Raw genomic sequence first — 20,562 nt, forward strand, 5'->3', positions numbered from 1 at the left:
TGCCCCACACCTGGCTGTGCCCCACACTTATGGGGCTGCCCCACATTTATGGGGTTCTGACCCACACTTATGGGACTGCCCCACATTTGGGCTTCTGCTCCACACTTATGGGGCTGCATCACACTTATGGGGTGCCCCACACTTATGGGGTCGGACCCACACTTATGGGGTGCCCCACACTTATGGGGTCGGACCCACACTTATGGGGCTGCCCCACATTTATGGGATTTGCCCCACACTTATAGGCTGCCCCACACTTATGGGGCTAACCCACACTTATGGGGTGCCCCACACTTATGGGGCTGCCCCACACTTGGGGGTCTGACCCACACTTATGGGGTGCCCACACTTATGGGGTCTGACCCACACTTATGGGGCTGCCCCACATTTATGGGGTTTGCCCCACACTTATAGGCTGCCCCACACTTATGGGGTTTCCCCACATTTGGGGGTCTGCCCCACACTTCTGGGCTGCCCCACACCCGGCTGTGCCCCACACTTATGGGGCTGCAGCTCCCAGTGCTCAGCCCCACACGCCCCGCCCCACATTTCTGGGTTCCCACCCCCCTATGGGCGGAGTTATGGGGCCGAGCCCCCCTGGACCCCCGCCCCCCATCGCCCTACAACTCGCTCTGCTGCCCTGAAGGTCAGTGGGGTGCGGGACCCACAGCTCTGCCCCATAGCGCCGGGTTCGGCCCTAAACAGGTGAGTTCTGCCCCATAGCGCCGGGTTCTGCCCCATAGCGGTGAGCTCTGCCCCATAGCGCCGGGTTCTGCCCCATAGCGCTGGGTTCTGCCCCATAGAGATGGGTTCTGCCCCATAGCGGTGAGCTCTGCCCCATAACTGTGGGTTCTGCCCCATAGAGATGGGTTCTGCCCCATAGAGGTGAGTCCTGCCCCATAACTCTGGGTTCTGCCCCATAGAGATGGGTTCTGCCCCATAGCTGTGGGTTCTGCCCCATTGAGGTGGGTTCTGCCCCACAGCTGTGAGTTCTGCCCCACAGCTGTGGGTTCTGCCCCATTGAGGTGGGTTCTGCCCCACAGCTGTGAGTTCTGCCCCATAGCAGAGGGTTCTGCCCCATAACTGAGGGTTCTGCCCCATAGAGGTGGGTTCTGCCCCATAGCAATGGGTTCTGCCCCATAGCTGTGGGTTCTGCCCCATAGCAGAGGGTTCTGCCCCATAACTGAGGATTCTGCCCCATAGAGGTGAGTTCTGCCCCATAGCTGTGGGTTCTGCCCCATAGCAAAGGGCTCTGCCCCATAGCTGTGTGTTCAGCCCCATAGCAGTGGGTTCAGCCCCATAGCAGAGGGCTCTGCCCCACAGCTGTGGGTTCAGCCCCATAGCAGAGGGCTCTGCCCCATAGCAGTGGGTTCTGCCCCATAGCTGTGTGTTCTGTCCCATAGCAGAGGGCTCTGCCCCATAGAGGTGAGTCCTGCCCCACAGCTGTGTGTTCTGCCCCATAGAGGTGAGTTCTGCCCCATAGCAGTGGGTTCTGCCCCATAGAGGTGAGCTCTGCCCCATAGCTGTGTGTTCTGCCCCATAGAGGTGGGTTCTGCCCCATAGAGGTGAGTTCTGCCCCATAGCAGTGGGTTCTGCCCCATAGAGGTGAGTTCTGCCCCACAGAGGTGAGTTCAGCCCCATAGCAGTGAGTTCAGCCCCATAGCAGTGGGTTCTGCCCCATAGCGGTGGGTTCTGCCCCATAGCAGTGGGTTCTGCCCCATAGAGGTGAGTTCTGCCCCATAGAGGTGAGCTCTGCCCCATAGAGGTAAGTTCTGCCCCATAGCAGTGGGTTCTGCCCCATAGAGGTGAGCTCTGCCCCATAGCAGTGAGCTCTGCCCCATAGAGGTGAGTTCTGCCCCATAGCAGTGGGTTCTGCCCCATAGAGGTGAGCTCTGCCCCATAGCTGTGTGTTCTGCCCCATAGAGGTGAGTTCTGCCCCACAGAGGTGAGTTCAGCCCCATAGCAGTGAGTTCAGCCCCATAGCAGTGGGTTCTGCCCCATAGCGGTGGGTTCTGCCCCATAGCAGTGGGTTCTGCCCCATAGAGGTGAGTTCTGCCCCATAGAGGTGAGCTCTGCCCCATAGAGGTGAGCTCTGCCCCATAGCAGTGGGTTCTGCCCCATAGAGGTGAGTTCTGCCCCATAGAGGTGAGCTCTGCCCCATAGAGGTGAGTTCTGCCCCATAGCAGTGGGTTCTGCCCCATAGAGGTGAGCTCTGCCCCATAGAGGTGAGTTCTGCCCCATAGCAGTGGGTTCTGCCCCATAGAGGTGAGTTCTGCCCCATAGCTGTGTGTTCTGCCCCATAGAGGTGAGTTCTGCCCCACAGAGGTGAGTTCAGCCCCATAGCAGTGAGTTCAGCCCCATAGCAGTGGGTTCTGCCCCATAGCGGTGGGTTCTGCCCCATAGCAGTGGGTTCTGCCCCATAGAGGTGAGCTCTGCCCCATAGAGGTGAGTTCTGCCCCATAGCAGTGGGTTCTGCCCCATAGAGGTGAGCTCTGCCCCATAGAGGTGAGCTCTGCCCCATAGAGGTGAGTTCTGCCCCATAGCAGTGGGGTCTCAGGGCGGGGTTGGGGACGTGGAGGATTTGGGGCGAACTTTGGACCCCCGCTGCTGGGGGGGGGAGGGGGGGACTGTGGGGAGGGGGGAGGGAAGAGGCCATGGGGCAGATGTGGGGCAGATGGGGGGCTGCTATGGGGCTGATGTGGGGCTGCTATGGGGCTGATGTGGGGCAGCTATGGGGCAGATGTGGGGCTGCTATGGGGCAGATGTGGGGCAGACATGGGGCTGCTATGGGGCAGATGGGGGGCTGCTATGGGGCTGATGTGGGGCTGATGTGGGGCAGATGTGGGGCAGCTGTGGAGCAGATGTGGGGCTGCTATGGGGCAGATGGGGGGCAGATGGGGGGCTGCTATGGGGCTGATGTGGGGCAGCTATGGGGCAGATGTGGGGCTGCTATGGGGCTGATGTGGGGCAGCTATGGGGCAGATGTGGGGCTGCTATGGGGCAGATGTGGGGCAGACATGGGGCTGCTATGGGGCAGATGGGGGGCTGCTATGGGGCTGATGTGGGGCTGATGTGGGGCAGATGTGGGGCAGCTGTGGAGCAGATGTGGGGCTGCTATGGGGCAGATGTGGGGCAGATGGGGGGCTGCTATGGGGCTGATGTGGGGCAGCTATGGGGCAGATGTGGGGCTGCTATGGGGCTGATGTGGGGCAGCTATGGGGCAGATGTGGGGCTGCTATGGGGCAGATGTGGGGCAGACATGGGGCTGCTATGGGGCAGATGGGGGGCTGCTATGGGGCTGATGTGGGGCTGATGTGGGGCAGATGTGGGGCAGCTGTGGAGCAGATGTGGGGCTGCTATGGGGCAGATGGGGGGCAGATGGGGGGCTGCTATGGGGCTGATGTGGGGCAGCTATGGGGCAGATGTGGGGCTGCTATGGGGCTGATGTGGGGCAGCTATGGGGCAGATGTGGGGCTGCTATGGGGCAGATGTGGGGCAGACATGGGGCTGCTATGGGGCAGACGGGGGGCTGCTATGGGGCAGATGTGGGGCTGATGTGGGGCAGCTATGGGGCAGCTGTGGAGCAGATGTGGGGCTGCTATGGGGCAGATGTGGGGCTGATGTGGGGCAGATGTGGGGCTGATGTGGGGCTGATATGGGGCAGCTGTGGGGCTGATGTGGGGCAGCTATGGGGCAGATGTGGGGCTGATGTGGGGCAGATGTGGGGCAGCTGTGGAGCAGATGTGGGGCTGCTATGGGGCAGATGTGGGGCTGCTATGGGGCAGATGTGGGGCTGATGTGGGGCAGCTATGGGGCAGATGTGGGGCTGATGTGGGGCAGATGTGGGGCAGCTGTGGAGCAGATGTGGGGCTGCTATGGGGCTGATGGTGGGCAGCTATGGGGCAGATGTGGGGCTGATATGGGGCAGCTATGGGGCTGATATGGGGCAGATGTGGGGCTGCTATGGGACAGATGGGGGCAGCTGATGTGGGGCAGCTGTGGAGCAGCTATGGGGCAGCTGTGGGGCAGATGGGCAGATGTGGGGCAGATGTGGGGCTGATGTGGGGTCAATATGGGGCTGATATGGGGCAGATGTGGGGCAGATGTGGGGCAGCTGTGGGGCAGATGGGCAGATGTGGGGCAGCTGTGGGTCTGATGTGGGGCAGATGGGGGGCTGCTATGGGGCAGCTGTGGGGTCGCTATGGGGCAGATGTGGAGCTGATATGGAGCAGATTGCAGGGCTGCTATGGGGCAGATGTGGGGCTGCTATGGGGCAGCTATGGGGCAGATGCGGGGCAGCTAGGGGGCTGATGTGGGGTCAATGTGGGGCTGATATGGGGCAGATGTGGGGCAGGTATGGGGCTGCTGTGAGGCCGTTATGGGGCAGATGTGGGGCAGCTGTGGGGCAGATGTAGGGCTGATATGGGGCAGCTATGGGGCAGATGTGGGGCAGATGTGGGTCTGATGTGGGGCAGATGGGGGGCTGCTATGGGGCTGATGTGGGGTCGCTATGGGGCAGATGTGGAGGTGATATGGGGCAGATGTGGGGCAGACGTGGGGCTGATATGGAGCAGATTGCAGGGCTGCTATGGGGCAGATGTGGGGCTGCTATGGGGCAGCTATGGGGAAGCTATGGGGCAGATGTAGGGCTGATATGGGGCAGCTATGGGGCAGCTGTGGGGCAGCTATGGGGCAGCTATGGGGCAGCTATGGGGCAGCTGTGGGGCAGATGGGCAGATGTGGGGCAGATGTGGGGCTGATGTGGGGCTGATGTGGGGTCAATATGGGGCTGATATGGGGCAGATGTGGGGCAGCTGTGGAGCAGCTGTGGGGCAGATGTGGGGCAGCTATGGGGCAGATGTGGGGTTGATATGAGGCAGATGTGGGGCTGATATAGGGCACCTATGGAGCAGATGTGGGGCACCTGTGGGGCAGCGATGGGGCAGATGTGGGGCTGATGTAGGGCAGATGTGGGGCAGCTATGGGGCTGCTATAGGGTAGATGTGGGGCTGCTATGGGGCAGATGTGGGGCAGATGTGGGACTGATATAGGGCAGCCATGGGGCAGCTGTGGGGCCGATATAGGGCAGATCAGTGGGGCTGGGAGCCATGGATCTATGGGGCGAGATTGGGGCCAGGATCCCCAGATCTATGGGGCGGGACCCCCAGATTTGTGGGTTGGGATTGGGGCCTGGATCTCCAAGTCTATGGGGCAAGACCCACAGATCTATGGGGTGGGATTGGGGTCTGGACCCCCAGATCTATGGGGCCAAAACCAACAGCACTGCCGTGACCAATGATTTCACCGTGAGCAGCGCCACCAACATGGCCGCCACCAACATGGCTGCCACCAACATGGCCGCCACCAACACGGCTGACACCACCAACATGGCCGACACCAACATGGCGGACACCGCCAAGGCCAACACCACCAACATGGCTGACATCACCAAGGCCAACACCACCAACATGGCCGCCACCAACATGGCCGACATCACCAAGGCCAACACCACCAACATGGCCGACGTCACCAACATGGCCGACACCAACATGGCTGACGTCACCAAGATGGCGGACACCAACATGGCCGCCACCAACATGGCCGACATCACCAAGGCCAACACCACCAACATGGCTGACAATCACATGGCTGATGTCACCAACATGGCTGACGTCACCAAGGCCAACACCACCAACATGGCCGCCACCAACATGGCCGACATCACCAGGGCCAACACCACCAACATGGCCAACGTCACCAACATGGCTGATGTCACCAACATGGCCGACACCACCAACATGGCCGCCACCAACATGGCCGCCACCAACATGGCCGACGTCACCAACATGGCTGACATCACCAAGGCCAACACCACCAACGTGGCTGACACCAACATGGCCGACGTCACCAACATGGCCGCCGTCACCAACATGGCCGCCACCACTGCCACCATCACCAACGCCGCCATGATGAATCCCACCACCAACAACAACCCCACCTCCATGCCCAATGCCGCCATGATGAACCTCACCATCACCACCAACCCCACCGCCATGATGGACCCCACCGTGACCAAAGCCGCCATGATGAATCCCACCACCACCACCAACCCCACCTCCATGCCCAACGCCGCCATGATGAACCCCGCCATCACCACCAACCCAACCATCACCACCAACCCCACCACCACCAACGCCGCCATGATGAACCCCACCACCATCACCAACCCCACCATGACGAACGCCGCCATGATGGACCCCGCCATCACCTCCAACCCAACCATCACCACCAACCCCACCATGGCCAACCCCACCGCCATGATGGACCCCACCGTGACCAAAGCCGCCATGATGAATCCCACCATCACCACCAACCCCCCCACGGCCAACGCCGCCATGATGGACCCCGCCATCACCACCAACCCAACCATCACCACCAACCCCACCATCACCAACCCCACCACCACCAACGCCGCCATGATGGACCCCGCCACCATCACCAACCCCACCATGACGAACGCCGCCATGATGGACCCCGCCATCACCTCCAACCCAACCATCACCACCAACCCCACCACGGCCAACCCCACCGCCATGATGGACCCCACCATGACCAACGCCGCCATGATGAACCCCACCACCACCACCAACCCCACCTCCATGACCAACGCCGCCATGATGGACCCCACCACCACCAACAACCCCACCACAACCAACCCCACCTCCATGCCCAACGCCGCCATGATGAACCCCACCATGACCACCAACCCCACCGCCATGATGAACCCCACCATGACCACCTATCCCACCTCCATGACCAACCCCACCATGATGAACCCCACCATCACCAACCCCACCATGATGAACCCCACCACCACCACCAACCCCACCATGGCCAACTCTACCATGACCAACACCGCCATGTTGAATCCCACCATGACCACCAACCCCCCCATGGCCAACCCCACCTCCATGATGGATCCCACCACCATGAACTCCACCTCCATGCCCAATGCCGCCATGATGGACCCCACCACCACCACCAACCCCAACTCCATGCCCAACGCCGCCATGATGAACCTCACCATCACCACCAAACCCCCCATGGCCAACCCCACCGCCATGATGAACCCCACCATGACCACCTACCCCACCTCCATGACCAACCCCACCATGATGAACCCCACCATCACCACCAACCCCACCACAGCCAACCCCACCGCCATGATGAACCCCACCATGGCCAACCCCACCACCACCACCAACCCCACCATGGCCAACTCTACCATGACCAACACCGCCATGTTGAATCCCACCATGACCACCAACCCCCCAATGGCCAACCCCACCTCCATGATGGATCCCACCACCATGAACTCCACCTCCATGCCCAATGCCGCCATGATGGACCCCACCACCACCACCAACCCCAACTCCATGACCAACGCCGCCATGATGAACCCCACCATGACCACCAACCCCACCTCCATGACCAACGCCGCCATGATGAACCCCACCACCACCACCAACCCCACCTCCATGACCAATGCCGCCATGATGGACCCCACCATGACCACCAACCCCACCTCCATGACCAACGCCGCCATGATGGACCCCACCACCACCAACAACCCCACCTCCATGCCCAACACCGCCATGATGAACCCCACCATCACCACCAACCCCACCGCCATGATGAACCCCACCATGACCACCAACCCCACCACAACCAACCCCACCTCCATGCCCAACGCCGCCATGATGAACCCCACCATGACCACCAACCCCACCGCCATGATGAACCCCACCATGACCACCTATCCCACCTCCATGCCCAACGCCGCCATGATGGACCCCACTACCACCACCAACCCCACCTCCATGCCCAACGCCGCCATGATGAATCCCACCATCACCACCAACCCCACCGCCATGATGAACCCCACCATGACCACCAACCCCACCACCACCAACCCCACCTCCATGCCCAACGCCGCCATGATGGACCCCACCACCACCACCAACCCCACCTCCATGCCCAACGCCGCCATGATGGACCCCACCATCACCACCAACCCCACCGCCATGATGGATCCCGCCATGACCACCAACCCCACCTCCATGACCAACGCCGCCATGATGAATCCCACCACCACCACCAACCCCACCATGGCCAACTCTACCATGACCAACACTGCCATGTTGAACCCCACCATCACCACCGACCCCACGATGATGAAGCCCACCATGATGAACCCCACCACCACCACCAACCCCACCATGACCACCAACCCCACCACCACCAACCCCACCTCCATGCCCAACGCCGCCATGATGAACCCCACCACCACCACCAACCCCACCATGACCACCTACCCCACGACAACCAACCCCACCGCCGCCAACCCCACTGCCACCATGAATCCCACCGCCGTGAACCCCCTCCCCACCCCTCCCCCTCTATCCTCCCTGCTGCCCCCTCCCCACCTGCACACCCTGGCCCGCCATTGGCTGCACGAGGACTGCCCGGGCCCCGACCCCGCCGCCCTCCTGGTTGGTTTGAACCCACGCCTCGCTCGCATCGTCTGCAAATCCCCGGGTCTTTTGGCCGGCCTTCCCTTCGCCGACGCCGTTTGGGCCGAATTGGGTTGTAGATCTGAATGGAAAGTTCCGGAAGGATGTCACGTGACCCCAGGGACGGTGGTGGCGGAAATTCGGGGGTCGGCGGCTCGGATCCTGCAAGGGGAGAGGGTGGTGTTGGAGGTGTTGGGGAGGTGCAGCGGGACGGCGACGGCGGCGCGGAGGGCGGTGGAGGTGGGGAGGGGGTTGGGGTGGGGGGGGGTGGTGGGCGGGACCAGGAAGACCACGCCCGGCTTCCGATTGGTGGAAAAATACGGGTTGTGGGTGGGTGGGGCCGACCCCCATCGTTACGACCTTGGGGGGATGCTGATGGTGAAGGACACGCATAGGGATGCGGCGGGGCTTCGGATGAGGGAGGTAAGGGGGGAGCACTTCCGGGGGGGGGGGTACTTCCGGTGGGGGGGAGGGGGGTAATTGTGGGTGGGGGGCAATTATGGGAGTGGGTGGGGCAATTGCAGGGGCTTGGGGCGATTTTGGGGTGGGCAGGGGTAATTAAGGGGGAGCACTTCCGGGGGGGGAGGGGGCACTTCCGGTGGGGGGAGGGGGGTAATTGTGGGTGGGGGGCAATTATGGGAGTGGGTGGGGCAATTGCATGGGCTTGGGGCAATTTTGGGGTGGGCAGGGGTAAATAAGGGGGAGCACTTCCGGTGGGGGAGGGGGTACTTCCGGTGGAGAGAGGGGCACTTCCGGTGGGGGGAGGGGGGTAATTATGGGGGGCGGGGGCAATTATGGGAGTGGGTGGGGCAATTACATGGGCGAGGGGCAATTTTGGGGGAGCACTTCCGGGGGGGGGAGGGGGTACATCCGGTGGGCAGAGGGGGGTAATTATGGGGGGCGGGGGGGGGTAATTCTGGGGGGGGGGCAATTACTGGGGCGAGGGGCAATTTTGGGGGAGCACTTCCGGGGGAGAGGGGGAACTTCCGGTGGGGGGAGGGGGGCAATTGTGGGGGGGGGGGGGCAATTATGGAGTGGGGAGGGGTAATAACGGAGAGGGGAGGGGCACTTCCGGGGGGGGAGGGGATACTTCCGGTGGGGGGAGGGGGATAATTGTGGGTGGGGGGCAATTATGGGAGTGGGTGGGGCAATTGCATGGGCTTGGGGCAATTTTGGGGTGGGCAGGGGTAATTAAGGGGGAGCACTTCCGGGGGGGGAGGGGGCACTTCCGGTGGGGGGAGGGGGGTAATTGTGGGTGGGGGGCAATTATGGGAGTGGGTGGGGCAATTGCAGGGGCTTGGAGCGATTTTGGGGTGGGCAGGGGTAAATAAGGGGGAGCACTTCCGTGGGGGAGGGGGTACTTCCGGTGGGGGGGAGGGGCACTTCCGGTGGGGGGAGGGGGGGTAATTGTGGGTGGGGGGCAATTATGGGAGTGGGTGGGGCAATTCCATGGGCTTGGGGCAATTTTGGGGTGGGCGGGGGTAATGAAGGGGGAGCACTTCCGGGGGGGGGAGGGGGCACTTCCGGTGGGGGGGGGCAATAAGGGAGTGGGGAGGGGTAATAATGGAGAGGGGAGGGGCAATCGTGGGGGGGAGGGGGGGACTTCCGGTGGGGGGAGGGGGGTAATTATGGGGGGCGGGGGCAATTATGGGAGTGGGTGGGGCAATTAAAGGGGCGGGGAGCAATTTTGGGGGAGCACTTCCGGGGGGGGAGGGGGTACTTCCGGTGGGGGGAGGGGGGCAATTATGGGCGGTGGGGGGTAATTATGGGAGGGGGGGCAATTATGGGAGTGGATGGGCAAATTACCCCCCAGACCCCACAACTCCCGACCCCAGAACCCCATAACCGACCCTATAACCGCCCCCTGACCCCAAACCCCATAACCGACCCCACAACTCCATCACCCCCCAGACCCCATAACTGACCCCATAACCCCATAACCGACCCCACAACCCCGACCCCATAATGGACCCCATAACCCCATAACCGACCCCATAACCCCGACCCCATAACTGACCCCATAACCCCATAACCGACCCCATAACTGACCCCATAACGGACCCCATAACCCCATAACCGACCCCTTAACCGACCCCATAAGCCCCCCACAACCCCCAACCCCACAACCCCTGACCCCATAACCGACCCCATAACCCCCCGACCCCATAACCCCATAACTGACCCCACAACCCCATCACCCCCTGACCCCATAACCAACCCCATAACCAACCCCATAACCCCATAACCCCATAACCGACCCCATAACCCCATAACCCCACAACGACCCCATAATCCCATAACCCCATAACCGACCCCATAACCCCATAACCGACCCCATAACGACCCCATAACCCCATAACCCCACAACGACCCCATAATCCCATAACCCCATAACCGACCCCATAACCCCATAACAACCCCATAACCCCATAACCGACCCCACGACCCCATAACCCCATAACCGACCCCATAACCCCACACGACCCCACAACGACCCCATAACCCCCCAACGACCCCATAACCCCACAACGACCCCATAACCCCATCACGACCCCACAACGAGCCCATAACCCTATAACCGACCCCACACGACCCCACAACGACCCCATAACCCCACATGACCCCATAACGACCCCATAACGACCCCACAACGACCCCATAACCCCACACGACCCCACACGACCCCATAACCCCGAACCGCAGCTGCTGGCGGCCGCTCGGGTGGCGGCGGGTTTGACCCCATAATCCCCCTGACCCCATAACCGACCCCATAACCCCATAACCGAACCCATACCGGACCCCATAACCCCATAACCCCATAACCCCATAACCCCATAATGACCCCATAACCCCACACGACCCCATAACCCGAACCGCAGCTGCTGGCGGCCGCTCGGGTGGCGGCGGGTTTGACCTCATAATCCCCCGACCCCATAACCGACCCCATAACCCCATAACCCCATAACCGACCCCATAACCCCATAACCCCACAACGACCCCATAACCCCATAACGACCCCACACGACCCCATAACCGCGAACCGCAGCTGCTGGCGGCCGCTCGGGTGGCGGCGGGTTTGACCCCATAATCCCCCGACCCCATAACCAACCCCATAACCCCATAACCCCATAACCCCATAACCGACCCCATAACCCCATAACCCCATAACCCCATAACCCCATAACGACCCCATAACCCCATAACCGACCCCATAACCCCATAACCCCACACGACCCCACACGACCCCATAACCCCACAACGACCCCATAACCCCACACGACCCCACACGACCCCATAACCCCACAACGACCCCATAACCCCACAACGACCCCATAACCCCATAACCCCACATGACCCCATAACCCCATAACCCCATAACCGACCCCATAACCCACATGACCCCATAACCCCATAACCCCATAACCGACCCCATAACCCCATAACCCCATAACCCCATAACCCCATAACCCCATAACCGACCCCATCACCCCATAACAACCCCATAACCCCATAACCGACCCCATAACGACCCCATAACCCCATAACCCCATAACCCCATAACCGACCCCATAACCCCATAACCGACCCCACAACCCCATAACGACCCCATAACCCCACACGACCCCATAACCCGAACCGCAGCTGCTGGCGGCCGCTCGGGTGGCGGCGGGTTTCAGCCGCTGCATGACCCCATAACCCCATAACCCCATAACCCCATAACCCCATAACGACCCCATAACCCCACAACGACCCCATAACCCCACACGACCCCATAACCCGAACCGCAGCTGCTGGCGGCCGCTCGGCTGGCGGCGGGTTTCAGCCGCTGCATGACCCCATAACCCCCTGACCCCATAACCCCATAACCGACCCCATAACCCCATAACCCCATAACCCCATAACGACCCCATAACCCCATAACCCCATAACCCCATAACCGACCCCACAACCCCATAACGACCCCATAACCCCACACGACCCCATAACCCCACACGACCCCATAACCCCATAAGGACCCCACACGACCCCATAACCCCACACGACCCCATAACCCCATAAGGACCCCACACGACCCCATAACCCCACACGACCCCATAACCCCATAAGGACCCCACACGACCCCATAACCCCACACGACCCCATAACCCCATAAGGACCCCACACGACCCCATAACCCCACACGACCCCATAACCCCACACGACCCCATAACCCGAACCGCAGCTGCTGGCGGCCGCTCGGCTGGCGGCGGGTTTGACCCCATAATCCCCCGACCCCATAACCAACCCCATAACCCCATAACCGACCCCACAACCCCATAACGACCCCATAACCCCATAACCCCATAACCCGAACCGCAGCTGCTGGCGGCCGCTCGGCTGGCGGCGGGTTTCAGCCGCTGCATGACCCCATAACCCCATAACCGACCCCATAACCCCATAACCGACCCCATAACCCCATAACCCCACATGACCCCATAACCCCCTGACCCCATAACCCCACACGACCCCACACGACCCCATAACCCCACACGACCCCATAACGCGAACCGCAGCTGCTGGCGGCCGCTCGGCTGGCGGCGGGTTTCAGCCGCCGCGTGGAGGCGGAGTGCGGCAGCGCCGCGGAGGCGCTGGAAGCGGCGCAGGGCGGCGCCGACGTCGTCATGCTGGACAACGTGGAGCCGCGGGTACCGCCCTAAAGCGACACCGCACGGCCCTACAGCCGGCCCTACAAGTGATCCTATACGTCACCCCGGCACCGACCCCAGAACCGACCCCATAACCGACCCCAGAACCCCATAACCCCATAACCGACCCCCAGAACTGACCCTATAGCAGGCCCTAGAACTGACCCCATAACTGGCCCTATAAGTGACCCCATAACTGACCCTATAACTGACCCTATAAGTGACCCCATAACTGACCCCAGAACCGACCCTATAATCGACCCTATAAGTGACCCCGTCACTGACCCCAGAACCGACCCTATAGCCGGCCCTAGAAGCGGCCCTATGCGTGATCCTACACGTCACCCCGGCACTGACCCCAGAAACGGCCCTACAGCCGGCCCTATAAGCGGCCCTATAAGTGACCCTATGCGTCACCCCGGCACCGACCCCAGAAACGGCCCTACAGCCGGCCCTATAAGCGGCCCTATAAGTGATCCTATACGTCACCCCGGCACTGACCCCAGAACTGACCCCATAACTGACCCTATAGCCGGCCCTATAAGCGGCCCTATACGTCAGCCCGGCACTGACCCCAGAACTGACCCCATAACTGACCCTATAGCCGGCCCTAGAACTGACCCCATTACTGACCCTATAGCCGGCCCTAGAAGCGGCCCTATGCGTGATCCTACACGTCACCCCGGCACTGACCCCAGAAACGGCCCTATAGCCGGCCCTAGAAGCGGCCCTATGCGTGATCCTACACGTCACCCCGGCACCGACCCCAGAACTGACCCCAGAACTGACCCTATAGCCGGCCCTAGAACTGACCCCAGAACTGACCCCATCACTGACCCCATAACTGACCCTATAGCCGGCCCTAGAACTGACCCCATAACTGACCCCATCACTGACCCCATAACTGACCCTATAGCCGGCCCTAGAACTGACCCCATAACTGACCCCATCACTGACCCCATAACTGACCCTATAGCCGGCCCTAGAACTGACCCCATAACTGGCCCTATAAGTGACCCCATAACTGACCCTATAACTGACCCTATAAGTGACCCCATAACTGACCCCAGAACCGACCCTATAATCGACCCTATAAGTGACCCTGTCACTGACCCCAGAACCAACCCTATAGCCGACCCTATAAGCGATCCTATAAGTGATCCTATACGTCACCCCGGCACCGACCCCAGAACTGACCCCAGAACTGACCCTATAGCCGGCCCTAGAACTGACCCCATAACCGACCCTATAGCCGGCCCTAGAACTGACCCTATAATCGACCCTATAAGTGACCCTGTCACTGACCCCAGAAACGACCCTATAGCTGGCCCTAGAAGCGGCCCTATACGTGATCCTATACGTCAGCCCGGCACTGACCCCAGAACTGACCCCAGAACTGACCCCATAACTGACCCTATAGCCGGCCCTAGAACTGACCCCATAAGTGACCCCATAACTGACCCTATAGCCGGCCCTAGAACTGACCCCATAACTGACCCCAGAACCGACCCTATAATCGACCCTATAAGTGACCCCATCACTGACCCCAGAACCGACCCTATAGCCGGCCCTATAAGCGATCCTATACGTGACCCTATACGTGACCCCGGCACTGACCCCAGAACTGACCCCAAACGCACCCCAGAACTGACCCTATAAGTGACCCCATCACTGACCCCATAACCAACCCTATAGCCGACCCTATAAGCGATCCTATAAGTGATCCTATACGTCACCCCGGCACCGACCCCAGAACTGACCCCAGAACTGACCCTATAGCCGGCCCTACAAGCGGCCCTATACGTCACCCCGGCACTGACCCCATAACTGACCCCATAATCGACCCTATAAGTGACCCCAGAACTGACCCCATAACTGACCCTATAATTGACCCTGTCACTGACCCCAGAAACGGCCCTATAGCCGGCCCTATAAGCGATCCTATACGTGACCCTATACGTGACCCCGGCACTGACCCCAGAACTGACCCCATAACTGACCCTATAGCCGGCCCTATAAGCGATCCTACACGTGATCCTATACGTCACCCCGGCACTGACCCCAGAACCGACCCCATAACTGACCCTATAGCCAGCCCTAGAACTGACCCCATAACTGACCCCAGAACTGACCCTATAATCGACCCTATAAGTGACCCCGTCACTGACCCCAGAACCGACCCTATAGCCGGCCCTAGAAGCGGCCCTATGCGTGATCCTATACGTCACCCTGGCACTGACCCCAGAAACGGCCCTATAGCCGGCCCTAGAAGCGATCCTATACGTGACCCTATACGTGACCCCGGCACCGACCCCAAACGCACCCCAGAACTGACCCTATAAGTGACCCTAGAACTGACCCCATAACCGACCCTATAACTGACCCTATAATCGACCCTACAACTGACCCTATAAGTGACCCCATAACTGACCCCGTCACTGACCCCATAACCGACCCCAAGCGCACCCCAGAACTGACCCCATAACTGACCCTATAACTGACCCTATAGCCGGCCCTAGAACTGACCCTATAAGTGACCCCATAACAGACCCTATAAGTGACCCCATAACTGACCCTATAATTGACCCTATAACTGACCCTATACGTGACCCCGGCACTGACCCCAGAACCGACCCCAAATGCACCCCAGAACTGACCCTATAACTGACCCCATAACCGACCCCATAGCCGGCCCTAGAACTGACCCTATAAGTGATCCTATACGTGACCCCATAACTGACCCCATAACTGACCCCATAACCGACCCTATAGCCGGCCCTAGAACTGACCCCATAAGTGACCCTGTCACTGACCCTATAACTGACCCCATAACCCCCACACCGCCCCCCAGCCCGACCCCACAACCCCCCCCAACTCTATGGGGCAGCCCCATAAGCCCCCATGAGCCCCATAACCCCCATCTCCCTATGGGTCGACCCCATAACCCCCACCCCCCAATTCTATGGGGCAGCCCCATAACCTCCCCATCTCCCTATGGCTCGACCCCACAACCCCCCACCCCAAATCTATGGGGCAGCCCCATAACCCCCATCACCCCACAGCCCGACCCCATAACACCCCCATCTCCCTATGGCTCGACCCCATAACCCCCACCCCCAAATCTATGGGGCAGCCCCATAACCTCCCCATCTCCCTATGGCTCGACCCCATAACCTTCCCTCTATGCACCGACCCCATAACCCCCCATCACCCCACAGCCCGACCCCACAACCCCCCATCTCCCTATGGGTCAACCCCATAACCCCCCCATCTCCCTATGGCTCGACCCCATAACCCCCACCCCCCAATTCTATGCGGCAGCCCCATAACCCCCCCATCACCCCACAGCCCGACCCCATAACCCCCCACCCCCAAATCTATGGGGCAGCCCCATAACCCCCCCATCTCCCTACGGGTCGACCCCATAACCCCACCCCAAATCTATGGGGCAGCCCCATAACCCCCCCATCTCCCTATACATCAACCCCATAACCCCCCATCTATGCACCGACCCCATAACCCCATAACCCCCCCATCTCCCTATGGGTCGACCCCATAACTCCCCCTCTACGCACCGACCCCATAACCCCCCATCACCCCACAGCCCGACCCCATAACCCCCCACCCCAAATCTATGGGGCCGCCCCCCAAGCGCAGTGTTTCCGGCAGGAGCTGCAGGCAGCGGCGGCCCCATAACCCCTCCATCTCCTTATGGGTCGACCCCATAACCCCCCCCTCTATGCACCGACCCCATAACCCCCATCACCCCACAGCCCGACCCCATAACCGCCCCCCAATCTATGGGGCCGCCCCCCAAGCGCGGTGTTTCCGCAGGAGCTCCGTGCGGCGGCGGCCCCATAACCCCCCCATCTCCTTATGGGTCGACCCCATAACCCCCCCCTCTATGCACCGACCCCATAACCCCCATCACCCCACAGCCCGACCCCACAACCCCCCACCCCAAATCTATGGGGCAGCCCCATAACCCCCCCACCTCCCTATGGGTCGACCCCATAACCCCCCATCCCCTAATTCTATGGGGCAGCCCCATAACTGACCCCCATCTCCCTATGGGTCGACCCCATAACCCCCCCCTCTATGCACCGACCCCATAACCCCCCCTCTATGCACCGACCCCATAACCCCCATCACCCCACAGCCCGACCCCATAACCGCCCCCCAATCTCTGGGGCCGCCCCCCAAGCGCGGTGTTTCCGGCAGGAGCTGCGGGCAGCGGCGGCCCCATAACCCCCCCATCTCCTTATGGGTCGACCCCATAACCCCCCCCTCTATGCACCGACCCCATAACCCCCATCACCCCACAGCCCGACCCCATAACCCCCCCATCTCCCTATGGGTCGACCCCATAACCCCCCCCTCTATGCACCGACCCCATAACCCCCATCACCCCACAGCCCGACCCCATAACCCCCCCATCTCCCTATGGGTCGACCCCATAACCCCCCCCTCTATGCACCGACCCCATAACCCCCATCACCCCACAGCCCGACCCCACAACCCCCCATCCCCAATTCTATGGGGCAGCCCCATAACCCCCCCATCACCCCACAGCCCGACCCCACAACCCCCCACCCCAACTCTATGGGGCCGCCCCCCAAGCGCGGTGTTTCCGCAGGAGCTCCGTGCGGCGGCGGCCCCATAACCCCCCCATCACCCCACAGCCCGACCCCATAACCCCCCCATCTCCTTATGGGTCGACCCCATAACCCCCCCTCTATGCACCGACCCCAAAACCCCCATCACCCCACAGCCCGACCCCATAACCCCCCCATCTCCTTATGGGTCGACCCCATAACCCCCCCTCTATGCACCGACCCCAAAACCCCCATCACCCCACAGCCCGACCCCATAACCCCCCCATCTCCCTATGGGTCGACCCCATAACCCCCCCTCTATGCACCGACCCCATAAGCCCCATCACCCCACAGCCCGACCCCATAACCCCCACCCCAATTCTATGGGGCAGCCCCATAACCCCCCCATCTCCCTATGCACCGACCCCATAACCCCCCCTCTATGCACCGACCCCATAACCCCCATCACCCCACAGCCTGACCCCATAACCCCCCCCTCTATGGGTCGACCCCATAACCCCCCCCCTATGCACCGACCCCATAACCCCCCCTCTATGCACCGACCCCATAACCCCCATCACCCCACAGCCTGACCCCATAACCCCCCCCTCTATGGGTCGACCCCATAACCCCCCCCCTATGCACCGACCCCATAACCCCCCCTCTATGCACCGACCCCATAACCCCCATCACCCCACAGCCCGACCCCACAACCCCCCACCCCAACTCTCTGGGGCCGCCCCCCAAGCGCGGTGTTTCCGCAGGAGCTCCGTGCGGCGGCGGCCCCATAACCCCCCCATCACCCCACAGCCCGACCCCATAACCCCCCACCCCCAATCTCTGGGGCAGCCCCATAACCCCCATCTCCCTATGGGTCGACCCCATAACCCCCCCCTCTATGCACCGACCCCATAACCCCCATCACCCCACAGCCCGACCCCACAACCCCCACCCCCAAATCTATGGGGCAGCCCCATAACCCCCCCATCTCCCTACGGGTCGACCCCATAACCCCACCCCAAATCTATGGGGCAACCCCATAACCCCCCCATCTCCCTATACATCAACCCCATAACCCCCCTCTATGCACCGACCCCATAACCCCATAACCCCCCCATCTCCCTATGGGTCGACCCCATAACCCCCCCCTCTATGCACCGACCCCATAACCCCCCATCACCCCACAGCCCGACCCCATAACCGCCCACCCCAACTCTATGGGGCCGCCCCCCAAGCGCGGTGTTTCCGCAGGAGCTCCGTGCGGCGGCGGCCCCATAACCCCCCCATCTCCCTATGGGTCGACCCCATAACCCCCCCCTCTATGCACCGACCCCATAACCCCCATCACCCCACAGCCCGACCCCATAACCCCTCCATCTCCCTATGGCTCGACCCCATAACCCCCCCCCTATGCACCGACCCCATAACCCCCCCCCTATGCACCGACCCCATAACCCCCATCACCCCACAGCCCGACCCCATAACCCCCCATCTCCCTATGGGCCGACCCCATAACCCCCCCTCTATGCACCGACCCCATAACCCCCCCTCTATGCACCGACCCCATAACCCCCCATCACCCCACAGCCTGACCCCATAACCCCCCCCTCTATGGGTCGACCCCATAACCCCCCCCCTATGCACCAACCCCATAACCCCCCTCTATGCACCGACCCCATAACCCCCATCACCCCACAGCCCGACCCCATAACCCCCACCCCAATTCTATGGGGCAGCCCCATAACCCCCCCATCTCCCTATGGCTCGACCCCATAACCCCCCCCTCTATGCACCGACCCCATAACCCCCATCACCCCACAGCCCGACCCCATAACCTCCCCATCTCCCTATGGGTCGACCCCATAACCCCCCCTCTATGCACCGACCCCATAAGCCCCCATCACCCCACAGCCCGACCCCACAACCCCCCATCTCCCTATGGGTCGACCCCATAACCCCCCCCCTATGCACCGACCCCATAACCCCCCTCTATGCACCGACCCCATAACCCCCATCACCCCACAGCCCGACCCCACAACCCCCCATCTCCCTATGGGTCGACCCCATAACCCCCCCCTCTATGGGTCGACCCCATAACCCCCCCTCTATGCACCGACCCCATAACCCCCATCACCCCACAGCCCGACCCCACAACCCCCCACCCCAACTCTATGGGGCCGCCCCCCAAGCGCGGTGTTTCCGCAGGAGCTCCGTGCGGCGGCGGCCCCATAACCCCCCCATCTCCCTATGGGTCGACCCCATAACCCCCCCCTCTATGCACCGACCCCATAACCCCCATCACCCCACAGCCCGACCCCACAACCCCCCACCCCAACTCTCTGGGGCCGCCCCCCAAGCGCGGTGTTTCCGCAGGAGCTCCGTGCGGCGGCGGCGGCGCTGAAGTCGCGACACCCGCGGGTCGTGGTGGAGGCGAGCGGCGGCATCACGGAGGCGGCGCTGCCCCTTTTTATGGGGCCGCACGTCGACGTCGTCTCTATGGGGTCGCTGACCCACAGCGCCCGCCCCATAGATTTCAGCCTCCGCGTCGTCAGGGAGGGGGATTAAAAGGGGGCTTTGGGGTCACGCCATGGTTGTGGGGTCAGAAAAGGGGGGATTGGGGTCATGCTGTGGCTGTGGGATCCTAAAAGGGGGGATTGGGGTCATGCGATGGTTGTGGGGTCAGAAAAGGGGGGATTGGGGTCATGCGAT

General features: G+C 61.7%; 1 protein-coding gene across 1 annotated transcript; it reads left to right on the forward strand.

The window, feature by feature from the left end:
• Positions 1-596: 596 nt before the first annotated feature.
• On the forward strand, positions 597-20,496 carry QPRT (quinolinate phosphoribosyltransferase). The gene is made up of 4 exons (XM_090130340.1): positions 597-705; positions 5,315-8,996; positions 13,127-13,258; positions 20,227-20,496. The coding sequence occupies exons 2-4, from the start codon at positions 5,325-5,327 to the stop codon at positions 20,416-20,418; spliced, it is 3,996 nt and encodes a 1,331-aa protein (XP_089986466.1). The 5' UTR covers positions 597-705; positions 5,315-5,324; the 3' UTR covers positions 20,419-20,496.
• Positions 20,497-20,562: the final 66 nt, after the last annotated feature.

This window comes from Phasianus colchicus, chromosome 40 (genome assembly GCF_987193195.1).
Source record: "Phasianus colchicus chromosome 40, bPhaCol1.hap1.1, whole genome shotgun sequence".
Taxonomy (NCBI): Eukaryota; Metazoa; Chordata; class Aves; order Galliformes; family Phasianidae; genus Phasianus; species Phasianus colchicus.